This window comes from Poeciliopsis prolifica, unplaced genomic scaffold (genome assembly GCF_027474105.1).
Source record: "Poeciliopsis prolifica strain line A6 unplaced genomic scaffold, Auburn_PproV2 SCAFFOLD286, whole genome shotgun sequence".
Lineage (NCBI taxonomy): Eukaryota > Metazoa > Chordata > Actinopteri > Cyprinodontiformes > Poeciliidae > Poeciliopsis > Poeciliopsis prolifica.
This window is the reverse complement of record NW_026562661.1, coordinates 1-19,891: the sequence shown is the minus strand read 5'-3', so window position 1 is coordinate 19,891 and position 19,891 is coordinate 1. Positions and strand designations below refer to the sequence as shown.

The following is a 19,891-nucleotide window of genomic DNA, read 5'->3' as shown; positions in this document are numbered from 1 at the left end:
CTTCTGAGAAAGGAATCAGAGTAAATCAACAATACAAGAAACATTCTTAATTCTATAATGAGATTAACTTTAAGGAAAGCATCAATTAAAGATACATTATAAAGATCAATGAGAATAACAAATAATTGATTAATGATATCACAATTTCTCCAACAGAAAACAATAAGAACAGCAAAAAGGATATATTGGAGAAATTTTTGTGACAAAATTGGTAATAGTACAAAGATTGGGGAAGTTTGGGGAATGATCAAAAAATGGGGGGAGATAGAAGAGAATGGAGTTATCCAATATTAAATAGAAACAGTATAATAGCAATAAATGACAGGGAAAAAGCTGATATTTTAGTAAGCACATTTATGGAGATTCATAGTGGGAAAAAATGATCAGATAAAGAAATAAAGGGGAGAGAGAAAACTAAAAGAGAAAATGGTGGAATTTTAAGAAGAAAGGAAATTATTAAGGATGAATTGATGAACGAACATTTCTCTATTGGAGAATTGAAAGAGCTTTGGGCAGAACAAGAAATAGTGCTCCAGGTAAAGATGAAGTATGCTATATTATGCTAAGACATGTGAGTGATGATGTTTTGAAGAAGATATTAAATTTGTATAATAAGATTTGGAAAGAGGGAAGAATACCTAGTGAATGGAAAGAAGCGGTTGTTATTCCGATAAAGAAACCTGGGAAAGATCATAGTAATCCTGAAAACTATAGGCCGATTGCTTTAACATCTAAAATATGTAAGCTGATGGAAAGGATGGTGAATGAGAGGTTAGTACAGTATTTGGAATCAAGGAATATAATTGCTCCGTATCAGAGTGGCTTTCGTAGAGGGAGAGGAACAATGGATCCAGTATTGTGTTTAGAAGATGATATTAGAAAAGCTCAAATTAATAAGGAAACTGTTGTGGCTGTATTTTTTGATGTGGAAAAAGCATATGACATGTTATGGAGAGAAGGATTAATGATTAAACTACACCAGATAGGAATAGGAGGGAGTATGTTTAACTGGATATGGGATTTTTTATGTGATAGAAATATCCAAGTTAAAATAGGTTCTCATGTTTCAAAATCGTGTCAAATAGAAAATGGAACTCCTCAAGGAAGTGTGATAAGTCCAACATTATTCTCGGTGATGATAAATGATATTTTTAATGAAATACCAGTTAGTTTTGGGAAATCACTATTTGCTGATGATGGAGCATTATGGAAAAGGGGAAGAAATATAGAACATCTTATTTTAAAACTTCAGGAAGGTATAGATATAGTAGGTAAGTGGGGAATTGAGTGGGGTTTTAAATTTTCAATTGAGAAGACAAAAGTAATGTTCTTTACAAATAAGAAAGTTAGAATTGATAAAAAATTATATTTATATGGAAAAGAATTAGAAACGGTTGATAGTTTTCGTTTTTTGGGAGTAGTCTTTGATAAGAAACTAACTTGGGAAAATCATATAGATCACATTATGGAAAAAAGTAAAAAGGGTTATAACAATATGAGGTGCTTGACAGGATTGACATGGGGTTGCAAACTTTGAATCATTTAAAATATTTATGTGTCATTAATTCGATCTAGAATAGATTATGGGAGTGTGGTGTATGGATCAGCAAGCAAAACTAGGTTAAAACAAATTGGATATTATTCAAGCAAGAGCTTTGAGAATTTGCTTAGGGCAGTTAAATCTACTCCAGTATGTGCATTACAAGTAGAGTCAGGAGAGATGCCATTATGTATTAGAAGACAGCAGATCATGGTAAATTATTGGATAAGTTTAAAAGGACAAATGAAGATCACCCAGTTAAGAAAGTGTTGCAACATTGTTGGGAGAGAGGAAAAGGGAAAAGTAATAGTTTTGGGTGGGTGGAGATGATAGAGCAAAAACATTTAATGTATTTGACAAAGAATTCAGTCAAACAGTAGTATGGCCTGTGAGACCAGCATGGTCATGGAAATATATTAATGTAGACAAGACACTATTAGATATTCAGGGGAAAAAGATGATAGATATGTGCCAAGAGTTTTATCATCAAATACAAAATAAATATAATGATTATGTACAGATTTATACTGATGGTTCAAAAGATCCTAAAAACGAAGTAACAAGTGTAGCAGTAGTGATTCTAGATTTATATACAAAGATTTCAAAAAGAACATCTGATTACTTGAGTATCTATGCAGTAGAAATGTGTGCTATATTATTAGCTTTAGAATGGGTGGAGGATAGTAAAGAAAATACATTTATAATTTGTAGTGATTCACTATCTGCTTTGATGAGTATTGAAAAGGGATATTCAAGTAATCATCAAAATATATTTATATGAAGTTATGGCTGTTCATTATAGAATATGTGATCAAAATAAAAAGGTAATATTATTTTGGACTCCTGCTCATGTAGGTATTTTAGGTAATGAAAGAGCAGATAGGTTGGCTAAGGAGGCTAGTAAAAAGAAGAAATTGATGTGTTTAGTAAAGCTATCGAAATCAGAGGGGAAAAGTATAGCTTGGAGAGAAAGTAAAAAGATATGGAAAATTAGGTGGGATAATGAAATAAATGGAAGGCATTTACACAGATTTCAAAATACAGTTGATGTAGAAAGGGTTAGAGGGTTAAATAGAAAGGTAGAGGTAATTATAACTCGAATAAGAACCGGGCATAGTTTATTAAATGGAACTCTTTATAAGATGGGGAAACATCCTACTGGTTTATGTATTTGGTGTGATTCTGTAGAAACAATGGAACATGTTTTTATTTGTTGTAGAAAATATGAAAATGAAAGAAAATTATTAATATTGGAATTAGGCTGTACCAGGAATTGAAGTTTGAAAAAGTGGTTGATCAGTTAAATAGTAATTAGGGGAGGAAGAAAATTTTGTGGTTTTTTAAAAAACAGTGGGATTATTTCGAGAATTTGTTAGATAATTAGGATCCAATAGATGGCAGTAGTGCAACAAAAATGGATGCAAGCTGCCGTTAAAACCTAAAGAAGAAGAAGAAGAAGAACCAGGAAGTTAATTTGAGGGGCGCGAAAACACACGGCGTTTTACGTTTCTGTAGTGACTGTCTATGTTTTTCATGCCTTCTCTGTGATCATGTGTGAAAAGCTGAGGAAGGTAACTCTTTGACTCCAGTAAACACACATTAATGCGCCAGCCGCATTGCTGATATTGTCTTATTTGTCTGTCTCTTCTACAGGTGAACAGCTGGTTGGAGGGAGTGTTTGGGGATCAGCCAGTGCCATCATTTGAGGTGAACACCAGGACATTGGAACATACTGTATCAGCTGGCTCAGTCCAGTGAAGCCCGCTGCAGTGATACTGCTCTCCCATTGAAGACTACAAGCAGAAAACATCAGAGTATCAGGCTGATGGTGAGGCACATACAGCAGGCAGAACAGATGATGCATTAAACACTTGGATCGGAAAGGCTGAATTGATCTAAAGTGTTTAGATTTGCCGAATGGCATGTTTTGCACATGTCGAAACTAATAGAAACTGAAGTAAATTTTTATGGCTTAAGATATAGGTGTGGTTTTATATTTTGTTGTAGTATAGAGACAATCTCCAAATAGTCTCTATATCACTCCACTAAACGACATTAACGACTATATTGAAGTATTTAAGGTGAATATTTTGTGCTCAGATGTCGAAATTGTTATTAAATTGGAGGGAAAATAGAAATCTGATTTTAGAAATTGTATGGAGTTTCAAAATAATAAACACATAAGAACTCTTTTGTCTGGTTTTCAATGTTTTTCAAAAAACTGTATTTCACTAATCCCATCCCCCCTAGCTGCTCACCTTGAGGATGTTCTTCTGCACGGTGTCGGCTTGTCTGGGGCAAGCTTGTCAGAGCCGACTGCAAACTACGTGTCTGCTTTAGTGGACAATGCTATGGTGCTGGGAGTGAAGACACATCACTGACCAGGTAATTTTCTGTGGCTTTGTATTCATTGATCAGAATATATGGTTGTTTACTTTTGTTCGTTTGTAGCTTCATGCCAGCAATCAACAATCTCACCGATGATCTTCTGGAGTCGAGAAGTCAAACAGAAACTCGAAAGGGAACTAAGGGCACTCCAAAAAAGACTCGGTTCAATTCTGGTGCTGCGGGGAAACCTACAAGAGTAAGAATAAGGCGTGAAGCGAGCGATTAAAAGTGTGCCAGTTAAGTTTGATTAGAAGGCTGGGTTTACACATGTACACATTGGCGGTCTTCACTGACAGGGATATCGACAAAACTACCAAATCTCAAGCAGTGGAGAGTGCAAAAGTAGAGGAGAGGCTGCTCAACATGGACTTTGTGACGGCCAAGACTCAAGAGCTCCGTATCAGACAGCAGAGGTTGGAGGTATGTTGCAGCATATTCCTCTTTATAATTTGGGATTATTGCATAGATGCTGAGGTACTAAGTGGGATCATTTATAGGCCATTTTGTGATTTAAACAGCAAAACGCATTATCTACAGATGGGAACCTACTTGACTCTTGACAAAATATGATTAACTTCTCCACATTTAGACTCAGAAAAAAATTTCTATTGTGTATACGTCAAGATAAGAAGCTGCTGCTCAGATTTAGAAGAAGCTTCATTAAAAAAAAAAACATATTATTTTTTCCTGTAAATGACCAACAGTTTAATTTCTGTTTACCTAGTTGCAATGTCGTCTGCCTCTTGTTTAAAAACAGAAACAGTGTTTAGTTTGTTAGTTTGTTGTTTGTCTTGTATTAGTCACTTTATTCTGCTCTGCTAATCCTGCAGGCTCAGCTTGTATCCAGGAACATGGACAAGTCTATCACCCACCAGGCCATTGTGCAGCTTTCTGAGGTATTTCAGCATTTTCACCACATTCATTGCCATGGGGATAGAAGCTTTACTTTGTCTGCATTCAGGGTTTGAAACATGTCATCTTATTTTTCTCCTGCAGGAACTCAGGGCACTGCAAAACGAAATAATCCCCCTGAAAAAGAAGCTGGGGTCGTACATGGACCTGAGTCCGGTACGTTTGTTTTCTAGTTTTTCAGACTTCATTACTTTTCCAACAAAAGGGGTGATCACGTTTCCTGTTTTGTCCTTTGAAAGAAAAAATCATTCATCTAATTTATTTAAGGATTAAGTTTGTGAATTTAATCTTGAAATGTGTGTTGTTGTTTTTTTATTCTAAACCTTCAGAGCCCATCTCTTGCACAAGTGAAGATAGAAGAAGCAAAAAGAGAACTAGTGAGTCTTTAAATATTTGGTTTTATAACATACAAGATGCCATTTTTTGCTCGTTTGTCATTTTAATTATTTTTCTTTCGTTCATTTTTCAGGCTGCACTCGATTCCAAACTGGAGACAATGATGGATTTTAAATGAAGTTGGATGTTGCGCAGTCCTTTCTTTAAAAATAAAGTTTTTGCACTCATATTTTTTCTTCTTCTTTTCTACCTTTACCTGCCTTCATCATTAATGTTAAATGAAAAGTGGTTTGAGGTATTTTGGGTCACCTGAAAGGATACTTCTTGCTTCTTTCCTCCTTAGCTTTGGAACCTTATTTAAATATAGGTTAAATATTTCAGAGATTTTGGACACTCCTAAAAAGCTCACAGAGTATCCCTATTAGTTCATACACCTTGAACATTTTTATATTGTACAACCTGCATAAGTAGCTTATTTTGTTTTGTATGTTTACCAACAAAAACATTGTTTGCATGCTTGTCAGTGTCTAGAAATGGGTAAAATTTTCTGATATGATTTTAGCTTTTTTATTTTATGATAAAATAATATACTGCTAATGTGTACCTGAATGTTAGTCTCTCTCCACGCCTTCCTGTTTGTTTCAAACATCTGCAACACTAATGCAATGTTTGGCTTTTCCTCTCTGATCGCAGCAATCTAATTAAGGGGTTGGTCTTAAGAGTTGTAAAAATAGTTCTCACAGATTATATGCAAACAACTTTCAATCTGTGGACAACCTCATCAAATGCAAGTTCTTTGTTTTGTTTTTGTAATGTTTTTTTTTGTCCAGCTGCTTATCATTTCTCAGCCCTTCTGGGATCCAAATAAGTTTTCCCTCTCCATACTTCTGGATTTCTTCTCAAAACCTCAGTATTTTTTACACCCATTTGCTTTAATGTATTTCTTCAATGTCTGGCCAACAAGTCTAAAGGTAAAGGAAACCTTTAGAGATTCACAATAAAATGGTACTGGCTTTGGAGGTATAATGTCACATGGAATTAACGGTGGAGCACTTGTGCCTGAAGCAAAAGCAGACAGTAGAATCATGTTCTGTCTGCATGTAAAATATCCCCTCAGCGTTCTCCCTGTCGGTTTCCAGTTGTTTAGCTCCATTATGTGATTGGCAAGTTGAAAATAAATCCTTTGGTAGTGATCATTACATTATAGTCAGTAAAATAAGGATGGGTCAGGTGCAGAATCTTGAAATGTTAGGAGGGAAGTGGATATTTAGGAAAGCAAATTGGGAAAAATTTAATAACTTATGTGAGAGTAAGATATCAAATATAAAAAATGATTTGAGTGTAGAAAATATGAGTCGTGAGATTAGTCAGGGTATATTAGAAGCTGCTGAAAGGTCTATTCCAAAAACATCAGGGAAGAATAGGAGGAAATTAGTTCCATGGTGGAATGAAGAGTGTAGAACAGTGGTCAAAGAAAGAAATAAAGCATTTAAACTGGTTAAAAAGTCTCATAATTTTCAACATTTGATCGAATATAAAAATCACAGGCTAAATTAAGGAAAACAATAAGAACAGCAAAAAGGATATATTGGAGAAATTTTTGTGACAAAATTGGTAATAGTACAAAGATTGGGGAAGTTTGGGGAATGATCAAAAAAATGGGGGGAGATAGAAGAGAATGGAGTTATCCAATATTAAATAGAAACAGTATAATAGCAATAAATGACAGGGAAAAAGCTGATATTTTAGTAAGCACATTTATGGAGATTCATAGTGGGAAAAATGATCAGATAAAGAAATAAAGGGGAGAGAGAAAACTAAAAGAGAAAATGGTGGAATTTTAAGAAGAAAGGAAATTATTAAGGATGAATTGATGAACGAACATTTCTCTATTGGAGAATTGAAAAGAGCTTTGGGTAGAACAAGAAATAGTGCTCCAGGTAAAGATGAAGTATGCTATATTATGCTAAGACATGTGAGTGATGATGTTTTGAAGAAGATATTAAATTTGTATAATAAGATTTGGAAAGAGGGAAGAATACCTAGTGAATGGAAAGAAGCGGTTGTTATTCCGATAAAGAAACCTGGGAAAGATCATAGTAATCCTGAAAACTATAGGCCGATTGCTTTAACATCTAATATATGTAAGCTGATGGAAAGGATGGTGAATGAGAGGTTAGTACAGTATTTGGAATCAAGGAATATAATTGCTCCGTATCAGAGTGGCTTTCGTAGAGGGAGAGGAACAATGGATCCAGTATTGTGTTTAGAAGATGATATTAGAAAAGCTCAATTAATAAGGAAACTGCTGTGGCTGTATTTTTTGATGTGGAAAAAGCATATGACATGTTATGGAGAGAAGGATTAATGATTAAACTACACCAGATAGGAATAGGAGGGAGTATGTTTAACTGGATATGGGATTTTTTATGTGATAGAAATATCCAAGTTAAAATAGGTTCTCATGTTTCAAAATCGTGTCAAATAGAAAATGGAACTCCTCAAGGAAGTGTGATAAGTCCAACATTATTCTCGGTGATGATAAATGATATTTTTAATGAAATACCAGTTAGTTTTGGGAAATCACTATTTGCTGATGATGGAGCATTATGGAAAAGGGGAAGAAATATAGAACATCTTATTTTAAAACTTCAGGAAGGTATAGATATAGTAGGTAAGTGGGGAATTGAGTGGGGTTTTAAATTTTCAATTGAGAAGACAAAAGTAATGTTCTTTACAAATAAGAAAGTTAGAATTGATAAAAAATTATATTTATATGGAAAAGAATTAGAAACGGTTGATAGTTTTCGTTTTTTGGGAGTAGTCTTTGATAAGAAACTAACTTGGGAAAATCATATAGATCACATTATGGAAAAAAGTAAAAAGGTTCTTAACATTATGAGGTGCTTGACAGGATTGACATGGGGCAAACTATGAATCACTTAAAAATATTTATGTGTCATTAATTCGATCTAGAATAGATTATGGGAGTGTGGTGTATGGATCAGCAAGCAAAACTAGGTTAAACAAATTGGATATTATTCAAGCAAGAGCTTTGAGAATTTGCTTAGGGGCAGTTAAATCTACTCCAGTATGTGCATTACAAGTAGAGTCAGGAGAGATGCCATTATGTATTAGAAGACAGCAGATCATGGTAAATTATTGGATAAGTTTAAAAGGACAAAATGAAGATCACCCAGTTAAGAAAGTGTTGCAACATTGTTGGGAGAGAGGAAAAGGGAAAAGTAATAGTTTTGGGTGGGTGGGAGATGATAGAGCAAAAACATTTAATGTATTTGACAAAGAATTCAGTCAAACAGTAGTATGGCCTGTGAGACCAGCATGGTCATGGAAATATATTAATGTAGACAAGACACTATTAGATATTCAGGGGAAAAAGATGATAGATATGTGCCAAGAGTTTTATCATCAAATACAAAATAAATATAATGATTATGTACAGATTTATACTGATGTTTCAAAAGATCCTAAAAACAAAGTAACAAGTGCAGTAGCAGTGATTCTAGATTTATATACAAAGATTTCAAAAAGAACATCTGATTACTTGAGTATCTATGCAGTAGAAATGTGTGCTATATTATTAGCTTTAGAATGGGTGGAGGATAGTAAAGAAAATACATTTATAATTTGTAGTGATTCACTATCTGCTTTGATGAGTATTGAAAAGGGATGTTCAAGTAATCATCAAAATATATTATATGAAGTTATGGCTGTTCATCATAGAATATGTGATCAAAATAAAAAGGTAATATTATTTTGGACTCCTGCTCATGTAGGTATTTTAGGTAATGAAAGAGCAGATAGGTTGGCTAAGGAGGCTAGTAAAAAAGAAAAAATTGATATGTTAGTAAAGCTATCGAAATCAGAGGGGAAAAGTATAGCTTGGAGAGAAAGTAAAAAGATATGGAAAATTAGGTGGGATAATGAAATAAATGGAAGGCATTTACACAGATTTCAAAATACAGTTGATGTAGAAAGGGTTAGAGGGTTAAATAGAAAGGTAGAGGTAATTATAACTCGAATAAGAACCGGGCATAGTTTATTAAATGGAACTCTTTATAAGATGGGGAAACATCCTACTGGTTTATGTATTTGGTGTGATTCTGTAGAAACAATGGAACATGTTTTTATTTGTTGTAGAAAATATGAAAATGAAAGAAAATTATTAATATTGGAATTAGGCTGTACCAGGGAATTGAAGTTTGAAAAAGTGGTTGATCAGTTAAATAGTAATGAGGGGAGGAAGAAAATTTTTGGTTTTTTAAAAAACAGTGGGATTATTTCGAGAATTTGTTAGATAATTAGGATCCAATAGATGGCAGTAGTGCAACAAAAATGGATGCAAGCTGCCGTTAAATCCTAAAGAAGAAGATGAAGTTAATTGGAGGGGCTATAAAACACACGGCGTTTTACGTTTCTGTAGTGACTGTCTATGTTTTTCATGCCTTCTCTGTGATCATGTGTGAAAAGCTGAGGAAGGTAACTCTTTGACTCCAGTAAACACACATTAATGCGCCAGCCGCATTGCTGATATTGTCTTATTTGTCTGTCTCTTCTACAGGTGAACAGCTGGTTGGAGGGAGTGTTTGGGGATCAGCCAGTGCCATCATTTGAGGTGAACACCAGGACTGTGGACATACTGTATCAGCTGGCTCAGTCCAGTGAAGCCCGCTGCAGTGATACTGCTCTCCTCATTGAAGACTACAAGCAGAAAACATCAGAGTATCAGGCTGACGGTGAGGCACATACAGCAGGCAGAACAGATGATGCATTAAAACACTTGGATCGGAAAGGCTGAATTGATCTAAAGTGTTTAGATTTGCCGAATGGCATGTTTTGCACATGTCGAAACTAATAGAAACTGAAGTAAATATTTTTTTATGGCTTAAGATATAGGTGTGGTTTTATATTTTGTTGTAGTATAGAGACAATCTCCAAATAGTCTCTATATCACTCCACTAAACGACATTAACGACTACTATTGAAGTATTTAAGGTGAATATTTTGTGCTCAGATGTCGAAATTGTTATTAAATTGGAGGGAAAATAGAAATCTGAGTTTAGAAATTGTATGGAGTTTCAAAATAATAAACACATAAGAACTCTTTTGTCTGGTTTTCAATGTTTTTCAAAAAACTGTATTTCACTAATCCCATCCCCCCTAGCTGCTCACCTTGAGGATGTTCTTCTGCACGGTGTCGGCTTGTCTGGGGCAAGCTTGTCAGAGCCGACTGCAAACTACGTGTCTGCTTTAGTGGACAATGCTATGGCTGGGAGTGAAAGACACATCACTGACCAGGTAATTTTCTGTGGCTTTGTATTTCATTGATCAGAATATATGGTTGTTTTACTTTTGTTCGTTTGTAGCTTCATGCCAGCAATCAACAATCTCACCGATGATCTTCTGGAAGTCGAGAAGTCAAACAGAAAACTCGAAAGGGAACTAAGGGCACTCCAAAAAGACTCGGTTCAATTCTGGTGCTGCGGGGAAACCTACAAGAGTAAGAATAAGGCGTGAAGCGAGCGATTAAAAGTGTGCCAGTTAAGTTTGATTAGAAGGCTGGGTTTACACATGTACACATTGGCGGTCTTCATTGACAGGGATATCGACAAAACTACCAAATCTCAAGCAGTGGAGAGTGCAAAAGAAGAGGAGAGGCTGCTCAACGTGGACTTTGTGACGGCCAAGACTCAAGAGCTCCGTATCAGACAGCAGAGGTTGGAGGTATGTTGCAGCATATTCCTCTTTATAATTTGGGATTATTGCATAGATGCTGAGGTACTAAGTGGGATCATTTATAGGCCATTTTGTGATTTAAACAGCAAAACGCATTATCTACAGATGGAACCTACTTGACTCTTGACAAAATATGATTAACTTCTCCACATTTAGACTCAGAAAAAAATTTCTAATGTGTATACGTCAAGATAAGAAGCTGCTGCTCAGATTTAGAAAGAAGCTTCATTAAAAAAAAAACATATTATTTTTTCCTGTAAATGACCAAACAGTTTAATTTCTGTTTACCTAGTTGCAATGTCGTCTGCCTCTTGTTTAAAACAGAAACAGTGTTTAGTTTGTTAGTTTGTTGTTTGTCTTGTATTAGTCACTTTATTCTGCTCTGCTAATCCTGCAGGCTCAGCTTGTATCCAGGAACATGGACAAGTCTATCACCCACCAGGCCATTGTGCAGCTTTCTGAGGTATTTCAGCATTTTCACCACATTCATTGCCATGGGGATAGAAGCTTTACTTTGTCTGCATTCAGGGTTTGAAACATGTCATCTTATTTTTCTCCCTGCAGGAACTCAGGGCACTGCAAAACGAAATAATCCTCCTGAAAAAGAAGCTGGAGTCGTACATGGACCTGAGTCCGGTACGTTTGTTTTCTAGTTTTTCAGACTTCATTACTTTTCCAACAAAAGGGGTGATCACGTTTCCTGTTTTGTCCTTTGAAAAGAAAAAATCATTCAATCTAATTTATTTAAGGATTAAGTTTGTGAATTTAATCTTGAAATGTGTGTTGTTGTTTTTTTATTCTAAACCTTCAGAGCCCATCTCTTGCACAAGTGAAGATGGAAGAAGCAAAAAGAGAACTAGTGAGTCTTTAAATATTTGGTTTTATAACATACAAGATGCCATTTTTTGCTCGTTTGTCATTTTAATTACTTTTTCTTTCGTTCATTTTTCAGGTTGCACTCGATTCCAAACTGGAGACAATGAAGGCTATAAAATGAAGTTGGATGTTGCGCAGCAGTCCTTTCTTTAAAAATAAAGTTTTTGCAGTCATATTTTTTCTTCTTCTTTTCTACCTTTACCTGCCTTCATCATTAATGTTAAATGAAAAGTGGTTTGAGGTATTTTGGGTCACCTGAAAGGATACTTCTTGCTTCTTTCCTCCTTAGCTTTGGAACCTTATTTAAATATAGGTTAAATATTTCAGAGATTTTGGACACTCCTAAAAAGCTCACAGAGTATCCCTATTAGTTCATACACCTTGAACATTTTTATATTGTACAACCTGCATAACTAACTTATTTTGTTTTGTATGTTTACCAACAAAAACATTGTTTGCATGCTTGTCAGTGTCTAGAAATGGGTAAAATTTTCTGATATGATTTTTAGCTTTTTTATTTTATGATAAAATAATATACTGCTAATGTGTACCTGAATGTTTAGTCTCTCTCCACGCCTTCCTGTTTGTTTCAAACATCTGCAACACTAATGCAATGTTTGGCTTTTCCTCTCTGATCGCAGCAATCTAATTAAGGGGTTGGTCTTAAGAGTTGTAAAAAATAGTTCTCACAGATTATATCCAAACAACTTTCAATCTGTGTGGACAACCTCATCAAATGCAAGTTCTTTGTTTTGTTTTTGTAAATGTATTTTTGTCCAGCTGCTTATCATTTCTCAGCCCTTCTGGGATCCAAATAAGTTTTCCTCTTCCATACTTCTTGGATTTTCTTCTCAAAACCTCAGTATTTTTTACACCCATTTGCTTTAATGTAATTTCTTCAATGTCTGGCCAACAAGTCTAAAGGTAAAGGAAACCTTTAGAGATTCACAATAAAATGGTACTGGCTTTGGAGGTATAATGTCACATGGAATTAACGGTGGAGCACTTTGTGCCTGAAGCAAAAGCAGACATTAGAATCAGTCTGTTCTGTCTGCATGTAAAATATCCCCTCAGCGTTTCTCTGCCCTGTCGGTTTCTGTCCTCTGGAGTGGAGCAGAGCCTGGACACCTCAACGGTTTCTGTCAGCTTGACTGGTGTAGGACCTGATCTGCAGTCTGACATGGAGACTGAGCCGTTACCATGGAGTGGGCCACAGATGCTTACTAGAGAGCAGTTTTCCCACTGGGGCCCCCCAGCTTGGATGAAAAGAACCATTTGGTTAGAATACCAACAGTTAAAAAAAAAAAGAAACAATCTGGCAATTTATTCAAAAAGGTTACATTTGTTTTACTCCTGGGTGACTCTGTTTACCTATATTTCCAAGTAATGTGAACGCTTAAATGTGTAAGCATAACTTATTTTTATGAGTATTGCTTAATTGACATAACTCATAAATTGTAGTAGTCATAATTGACATTTTATAGTCAACTTTACTAATGATTTTGAGTTAATCAAAATCAGGTTTACTGCCATTATCTGAGTGGTGTAAACATTTATAGCTATAACACCTTATAATGAATTAGCTACTTTACTTGGAGATTTTGAGGCAATCGGTTTCCTAACTTTTTTTAAGTAAAGTGAACTTATTACATTTTACAGTGTGGACAAAGAAAAATGTTTGAAACAAATAATATGGCCTTTAGAGACAGAACACAAATCATATAATTGTCTTAAATTCCAGTTGAATTAGTTAAAATGTTTTAAAGTGTGGGCCGGTCATCAGTGGACAGTAAAGAATCCAGTTGTATGAATGTTTTCTCCTTTTCAAACCTCATTAGAAGACAAATTTGTCTCTAATGCTAAACTTGACTGGTCTGGTTTTTAGACTTAAATGGCAGCTATTTATTATTTATTAAGTTTTACAGAAAAAGAAAACCATATCTACTCAACTTTCATTTATCAATTATTTTTCCATTTGCAACAACAGCATAAAAAGAGTATTTAGGTTGTTGGTTCTGTTCTGAAAATGGAGGTTTAATCATGACGTAAATACAAATTGTTGCGAAAACAATAACTGATTACTACAGCTGCACTTTATATATTGAAATAAACATTTAATTTGAACCGTTAAATCGTTTTAAGTGAATTGGGATAACTACAATTTTTTAATCTGCTGTATTTCTTTAAATTCACATTCATTTTCTTCCTGGAAGGTTGGCAGGTTGGCTCTGTTCATCAAACACTTTTTGCAGTTCTATCTTCTATTGCTGGAGTTAACTTAAAGTTAAACAGAACCCTAGATGTAATTTGTGTGAATGAAAAAGAACACATATTACATTTGTTTACATCTGTTTTTCTAAGCAACCAGAATGTCTTCTTTCATTTAAGTAAATTGCCATAAGCTATGCTTCTTTCTGAATTTTTGATTTGATGTAGGCTCTTGTTTTGTACTTATTTTCACAAGATTGAGACAGTTTATCAAAATATGGGGAAAAAAAAAGACAAATTAGAAGGATGAATTGTTGGATGTTGAATTTGATATTTATGCATTTGTGGTTAAAAACTGGGACAAATAGGGGATGAGTTGCACAATTTGGAAATTAGTTTTCTCAGTGTGGGTTATTTGCTCATCTTTTGATCAGCCCACTTAGTAAAACATAAAATCCAGGGTTTTTTTTCTTTCAATCCAATGAAATAATTTGTTTTGTCACAGTACAATCACACGTGCATGATACAAATGAGATTGTATGTAACAAACACAAGGTGGTGAATGTTGGGAAAAGGAATAAAAATGTTTTTCTAAATATTTTACAAATGCATTCCATACAATAGTCAGTTGCAGACCAGACTACTGGTTAACTTTAACCCCATACTATACAGTGCTGTGGTCATATAGATGCACAGATAATGATCGTAAAAGTCCAAAGAACAACTAAGAGATCCAGTAAATCGTTGAAAACCATTTTAAAGTATTGCAAGAGGCAAAGCATAAAGGAATTGGAAGTTGTTGAAACTTTTGTACAGTACAATTTAGAAGCAAACATAAATATCAAACTGTGACTGTGTGTTTTTGTAAAAATTGTGCCTGAAATGTGAAGGAAGACGTAAAATAGAAAGTCAAAGAGAGGGAAGCCTAGGAAGTATGTATGCGCCTTCTGGAGGGATAAAGAGGGGGGAAATCATGCGTCACTCTAGCGCGAGCTGCCCGTGTTCCCTTTAAAATAGTTTTATGTGCCACTCCCACTCCATGATTCCCACTCAGCTGTTACTGTAAATCGCTCCCAGTTCCCACATGGTGCTATCCATTCACAAATCCGCGCAGGAAGACTCGATTGTTGCCATGAATCGGATTGATCACCTCGTCCGTCACCTGTGAGCAACTTGTTGCGCAGCTGCTATTTCCTCTGTGGTCCATCGCCGCAGCCAGACAGCCGCTGCTTCTCTACGACAGAAACACTGGAGCTGCTGATCTGCGTCTCAGCGTCCGGGGGTATTTTCTGGCTCTCAGGGAGGACAGCTGGATGACTTTGTGTGAGCGACCGACTTTCTTTATTGGAGTTAGAGAGATGCAGCCGAACGCCGCGGCCTTGCGGGATCTCCCTCACCTTCCTGTTTGGGTTTTTCATTAAGTAGGCCTACAACAAGTCTGAATTCAACGAGCCTCATTAATATGAGAAGAGGGCAGGGGATGCGAGTCATGAGCTGGACGCGTCCTTTCCACGGACTGGACTGGAGCCACAGCCTCTTCTATCTGACTTTACTACTGTGGACCAGGCGCATGAACGGACTGGCTGATTTTTCAAGTAAGATGATGATGATGATGACGATGATGACGGAGATGCAATAAAAGGAGGGGAAAGCTTACAACAGAAACTATTTTCTCACAAAAATGTCACCAGGTCGCTCTGAAGTTTTCCATTTAACTTGCATAAAATGATGTAAAAATGAAATCTTCTTTTGGTGTTTTTTGAATAATGGTGAAAAGACAAGAATTGATATTAATTCAGGTAAGGAATCTGTAGTGGATTTAACATTTGTTTCCAGTTGTTTAGCTCCATTATGTGATTGGCAAGTTGAAAATAAATCCTTTGGTAGTGATCATTACATTATAGTCAGTAAAATAAGGATGGGTCAGGTGCAGAATCTTGAAATGTTAGGAGGGAAGTGGATATTTAGGAAAGCAAATTGGGAAAAATTTAATAACTTATGTGAGAGTAAGATATCAAATATAAAAAATGATTTGAGTGTAGAAAATATGAGTCGTGAGATTAGTCAGGGTATATTAGAAGCTGCTGAAAGGTCTATTCCAAAAACATCAGGGAAGAATAGGAGGAAATTAGTTCCATGGTGGAATGAAGAGTGTAGAACAGTGGTCAAAGAAAGAAATAAAGCATTTAAACTGGTTAAAAAGTCTCATAATTTTCAACATTTGATCGAATATAAAAATCACAGGCTAAATTAAGGAAAACAATAAGAACAGCAAAAAGGATATATTGGAGAAATTTTTGTGACAAAATTGGTAATAGTACAAAGATTGGGGAAGTTTGGGGAATGATCAAAAAATGGGGGAGATAGAAGAGAATGGAGTTATCCAATATTAAATAGAAACAGTATAATAGCAATAAATGACAGGGAAAAAGCTGATATTTTAGTAAGCACATTTATGGAGATTCATAGTGGGAAAAAATGATCAGATAAAGAAATAAAGGGGAGAGAGAAAACTAAAAGAGAAAATGGTGGAATTTTAAGAAGAAAGGAAATTATTAAGGATGAATTGATGAACGAACATTTCTCTATTGGAGAATTGAAAAGAGCTTTGGGTAGAACAAGAAATAGTGCTCCAGGTAAAGATGAAGTATGCTATATTATGCTAAGACATGTGAGTGATGATGTTTTGAAGAAGATATTAAATTTGTATAATAAGATTTGGAAAGAGGGAAGAATACCTAGTGAATGGAAAGAAGCGGTTGTTATTCCGATAAAGAAACCTGGGAAAGATCATAGTAATCCTGAAAACTATAGGCCGATTGCTTTAACATCTAATATATGTAAGCTGATGGAAAGGATGGTGAATGAGAGGTTAGTACAGTATTTGGAATCAAGGAATATAATTGCTCCGTATCAGAGTGGCTTTCGTAGAGGGAGAGGAACAATGGATCCAGTATTGTGTTTAGAAGATGATATTAGAAAAGCTCAAATTAATAAGGAAACTGCTGTGGCTGTATTTTTTGATGTGGAAAAAGCATATGACATGTTATGGAGAGAAGGATTAATGATTAAACTACACCAGATAGGAATAGGAGGGAGTATGTTTAACTGGATATGGGATTTTTTATGTGATAGAAATATCCAAGTTAAAATAGGTTCTCATGTTTCAAAATCGTGTCAAATAGAAAATGGAACTCCTCAAGGAAGTGTGATAAGTCCAACATTATTCTCGGTGATGATAAATGATATTTTTAATGAAATACCAGTTAGTTTTGGGAAATCACTATTTGCTGATGATGGAGCATTATGGAAAAGGGGAAGAAATATAGAACATCTTATTTTAAAACTTCAGGAAGGTATAGATATAGTAGGTAAGTGGGGAATTGAGTGGGGTTTTAAATTTTCAATTGAGAAGACAAAAGTAATGTTCTTTACAAATAAGAAAGTTAGAATTGATAAAAAATTATATTTATATGGAAAAGAATTAGAAACGGTTGATAGTTTTCGTTTTTTGGGAGTAGTCTTTGATAAGAAACTAACTTGGGAAAATCATATAGATCACATTATGGAAAAAAGTAAAAAGGTTCTTAACATTATGAGGTGCTTGACAGGATTGACATGGGGTACAAACTATGAATCACTTAAAAATATTTATGTGTCATTAATTCGATCTAGAATAGATTATGGGAGTGTGGTGTATGGATCAGCAAGCAAAACTAGGTTAAACAAATTGGATATTATTCAAGCAAGAGCTTTGAGAATTTGCTTAGGGGCAGTTAAATCTACTCCAGTATGTGCATTACAAGTAGAGTCAGGAGAGATGCCATTATGTATTAGAAGACAGCAGATCATGGTAAATTATTGGATAAGTTTAAAAGGACAAAATGAAGATCACCCAGTTAAGAAAGTGTTGCAACATTGTTGGGAGAGAGGAAAAGGGAAAAGTAATAGTTTTGGGTGGGTGGGAGATGATAGAGCAAAAACATTTAATGTATTTGACAAAGAATTCAGTCAAACAGTAGTATGGCCTGTGAGACCAGCATGGTCATGGAAATATATTAATGTAGACAAGACACTATTAGATATTCAGGGGAAAAAGATGATAGATATGTGCCAAGAGTTTTATCATCAAATACAAAATAAATATAATGATTATGTACAGATTTATACTGATGTTTCAAAAGATCCTAAAAACAAAGTAACAAGTGCAGCAGTAGTGATTCTAGATTTATATACAAAGATTTCAAAAAGAACATCTGATTACTTGAGTATCTATGCAGTAGAAATGTGTGCTATATTATTAGCTTTAGAATGGGTGGAGGATAGTAAAGAAAATACATTTATAATTTGTAGTGATTCACTATCTGCTTTGATGAGTATTGAAAAGGGATGTTCAAGTAATCATCAAAATATATTATATGAAGTTATGGCTGTTCATCATAGAATATGTGATCAAAATAAAAAGGTAATATTATTTTGGACTCCTGCTCATGTAGGTATTTTAGGTAATGAAAGAGCAGATAGGTTGGCTAAGGAGGCTAGTAAAAAAGAAAAAATTGATATGTTAGTAAAGCTATCGAAATCAGAGGGGAAAAGTATAGCTTGGAGAGAAAGTAAAAAGATATGGAAAATTAGGTGGGATAATGAAATAAATGGAAGGCATTTACACAGATTTCAAAATACAGTTGATGTAGAAAGGGTTAGAGGGTTAAATAGAAAGGTAGAGGTAATTATAACTCGAATAAGAACCGGGCATAGTTTATTAAATGGAACTCTTTATAAGATGGGGAAACATCCTACTGGTTTATGTATTTGGTGTGATTCTGTAGAAACAATGGAACATGTTTTTATTTGTTGTAGAAAATATGAAAATGAAAGAAAATTATTAATATTGGAATTAGGCTGTACCAGGGAATTGAAGTTTGAAAAAGTGGTTGATCAGTTAAATAGTAATGAGGGGAGGAAGAAAATTTTGTGGTTTTTTAAAAAACAGTGGGATTATTTCGAGAATTTGTTAGATAATTAGGATCCAATAGATGGCAGTAGTGCAACAAAAATGGATGCAAGCTGCCGTTAAATCCTAAAGAAGAAGATGAAGTTAATTGGAGGGGCTATAAAACACACGGCGTTTTACGTTTCTGTAGTGACTGTCTATGTTTTTCATGCCTTCTCTGTGATCATGTGTGAAAAGCTGAGGAAGGTAACTCTTTGACTCCAGTAAACACACATTAATGCGCCAGCCGCATTGCTGATATTGTCTTATTTGTCTGTCTCTTCTACAGGTGAACAGCTGGTTGGAGGGAGTGTTTGGGGATCAGCCAGTGCCATCATTTGAGGTGAACACCAGGACTGTGGACATACTGTATCAGCTGGCTCAGTCCAGTGAAGCCCGCTGCAGTGATACTGCTCTCCTCATTGAAGACTACAAGCAGAAAACATCAGAGTATCAGGCTGACGGTGAGGCACATACAGCAGGCAGAACAGATGATGCATTAAAACACTTGGATCGGAAAGGCTGAATTGATCTAAAGTGTTTAGATTTGCCGAATGGCATGTTTTGCACATGTCGAAACTAATAGAAACTGAAGTAAATATTTTTTTATGGCTTAAGATATAGGTGTGGTTTTATATTTGTTGTAGTATAGAGACAATCTCCAAATAGTCTCTATATCACTCCACTAAACGACATTAACGACTACTATTGAAGTATTTAAGGTGAATATTTTGTGCTCAGATGTCGAAATTGTTATTAAATTGGAGGGAAAATAGAAATCTGAGTTTAGAAATTGTATGGAGTTTCAAAATAATAAACACATAAGAACTCTTTTGTCTGGTTTTCAATGTTTTTCAAAAAACTGTATTTCACTAATCCCA

General features: G+C 35.0%; 1 protein-coding gene and 2 pseudogenes across 3 annotated transcripts; all 3 read left to right on the top strand.

Annotated features, from left to right (window-relative positions):
• Positions 1-2,990: 2,990 nt before the first annotated feature.
• On the top strand, positions 2,991-5,405 carry LOC129357717 (HAUS augmin-like complex subunit 1; annotated as a pseudogene).
• A 4,147-nt stretch (positions 5,406-9,552) lies between these two features.
• Positions 9,553-12,781, top strand: LOC129357714 (HAUS augmin-like complex subunit 1; annotated as a pseudogene).
• Positions 12,782-15,009: 2,228 nt separating this feature from the next.
• On the top strand, positions 15,010-19,633 carry LOC129357713 (HAUS augmin-like complex subunit 1). Of its 3 annotated transcripts, none has more exons than XR_008605566.1 (2): positions 15,010-15,612; positions 19,300-19,633. XR_008605566.1 is itself a non-coding variant. In XM_055026770.1 (2 exons), exons 1-2 carry the CDS (start codon positions 15,784-15,786, stop codon positions 19,534-19,536), a joined length of 270 nt encoding a protein of 89 aa, XP_054882745.1. In that variant the 5' UTR covers positions 15,706-15,783; the 3' UTR covers positions 19,537-19,633. The 3 variants fall into 3 exon arrangements, 1 of the variants encoding a protein (XP_054882745.1); XM_055026770.1 differs by lacking the exon at positions 15,010-15,612 and adding an exon at positions 15,706-15,816; XR_008605565.1 differs by lacking the exon at positions 15,010-15,612 and adding an exon at positions 16,392-19,217.
• The last annotated feature ends 258 nt before the right edge of the window (positions 19,634-19,891 follow it).

Excerpts from the sequence above, each read along its gene's own strand:
- LOC129357713 (XM_055026770.1), top strand. The coding sequence starts at position 15,784 with ATGGTGAAAAGACAAGAATTGATATTAATTCAG. Across the intron at positions 15,817-19,299 it reads AAGAATTGATATTAATTCAG|GTGAACAGCTGGTTGGAGGG; the intron begins GTAAGGAATCTG and ends TCTCTTCTACAG.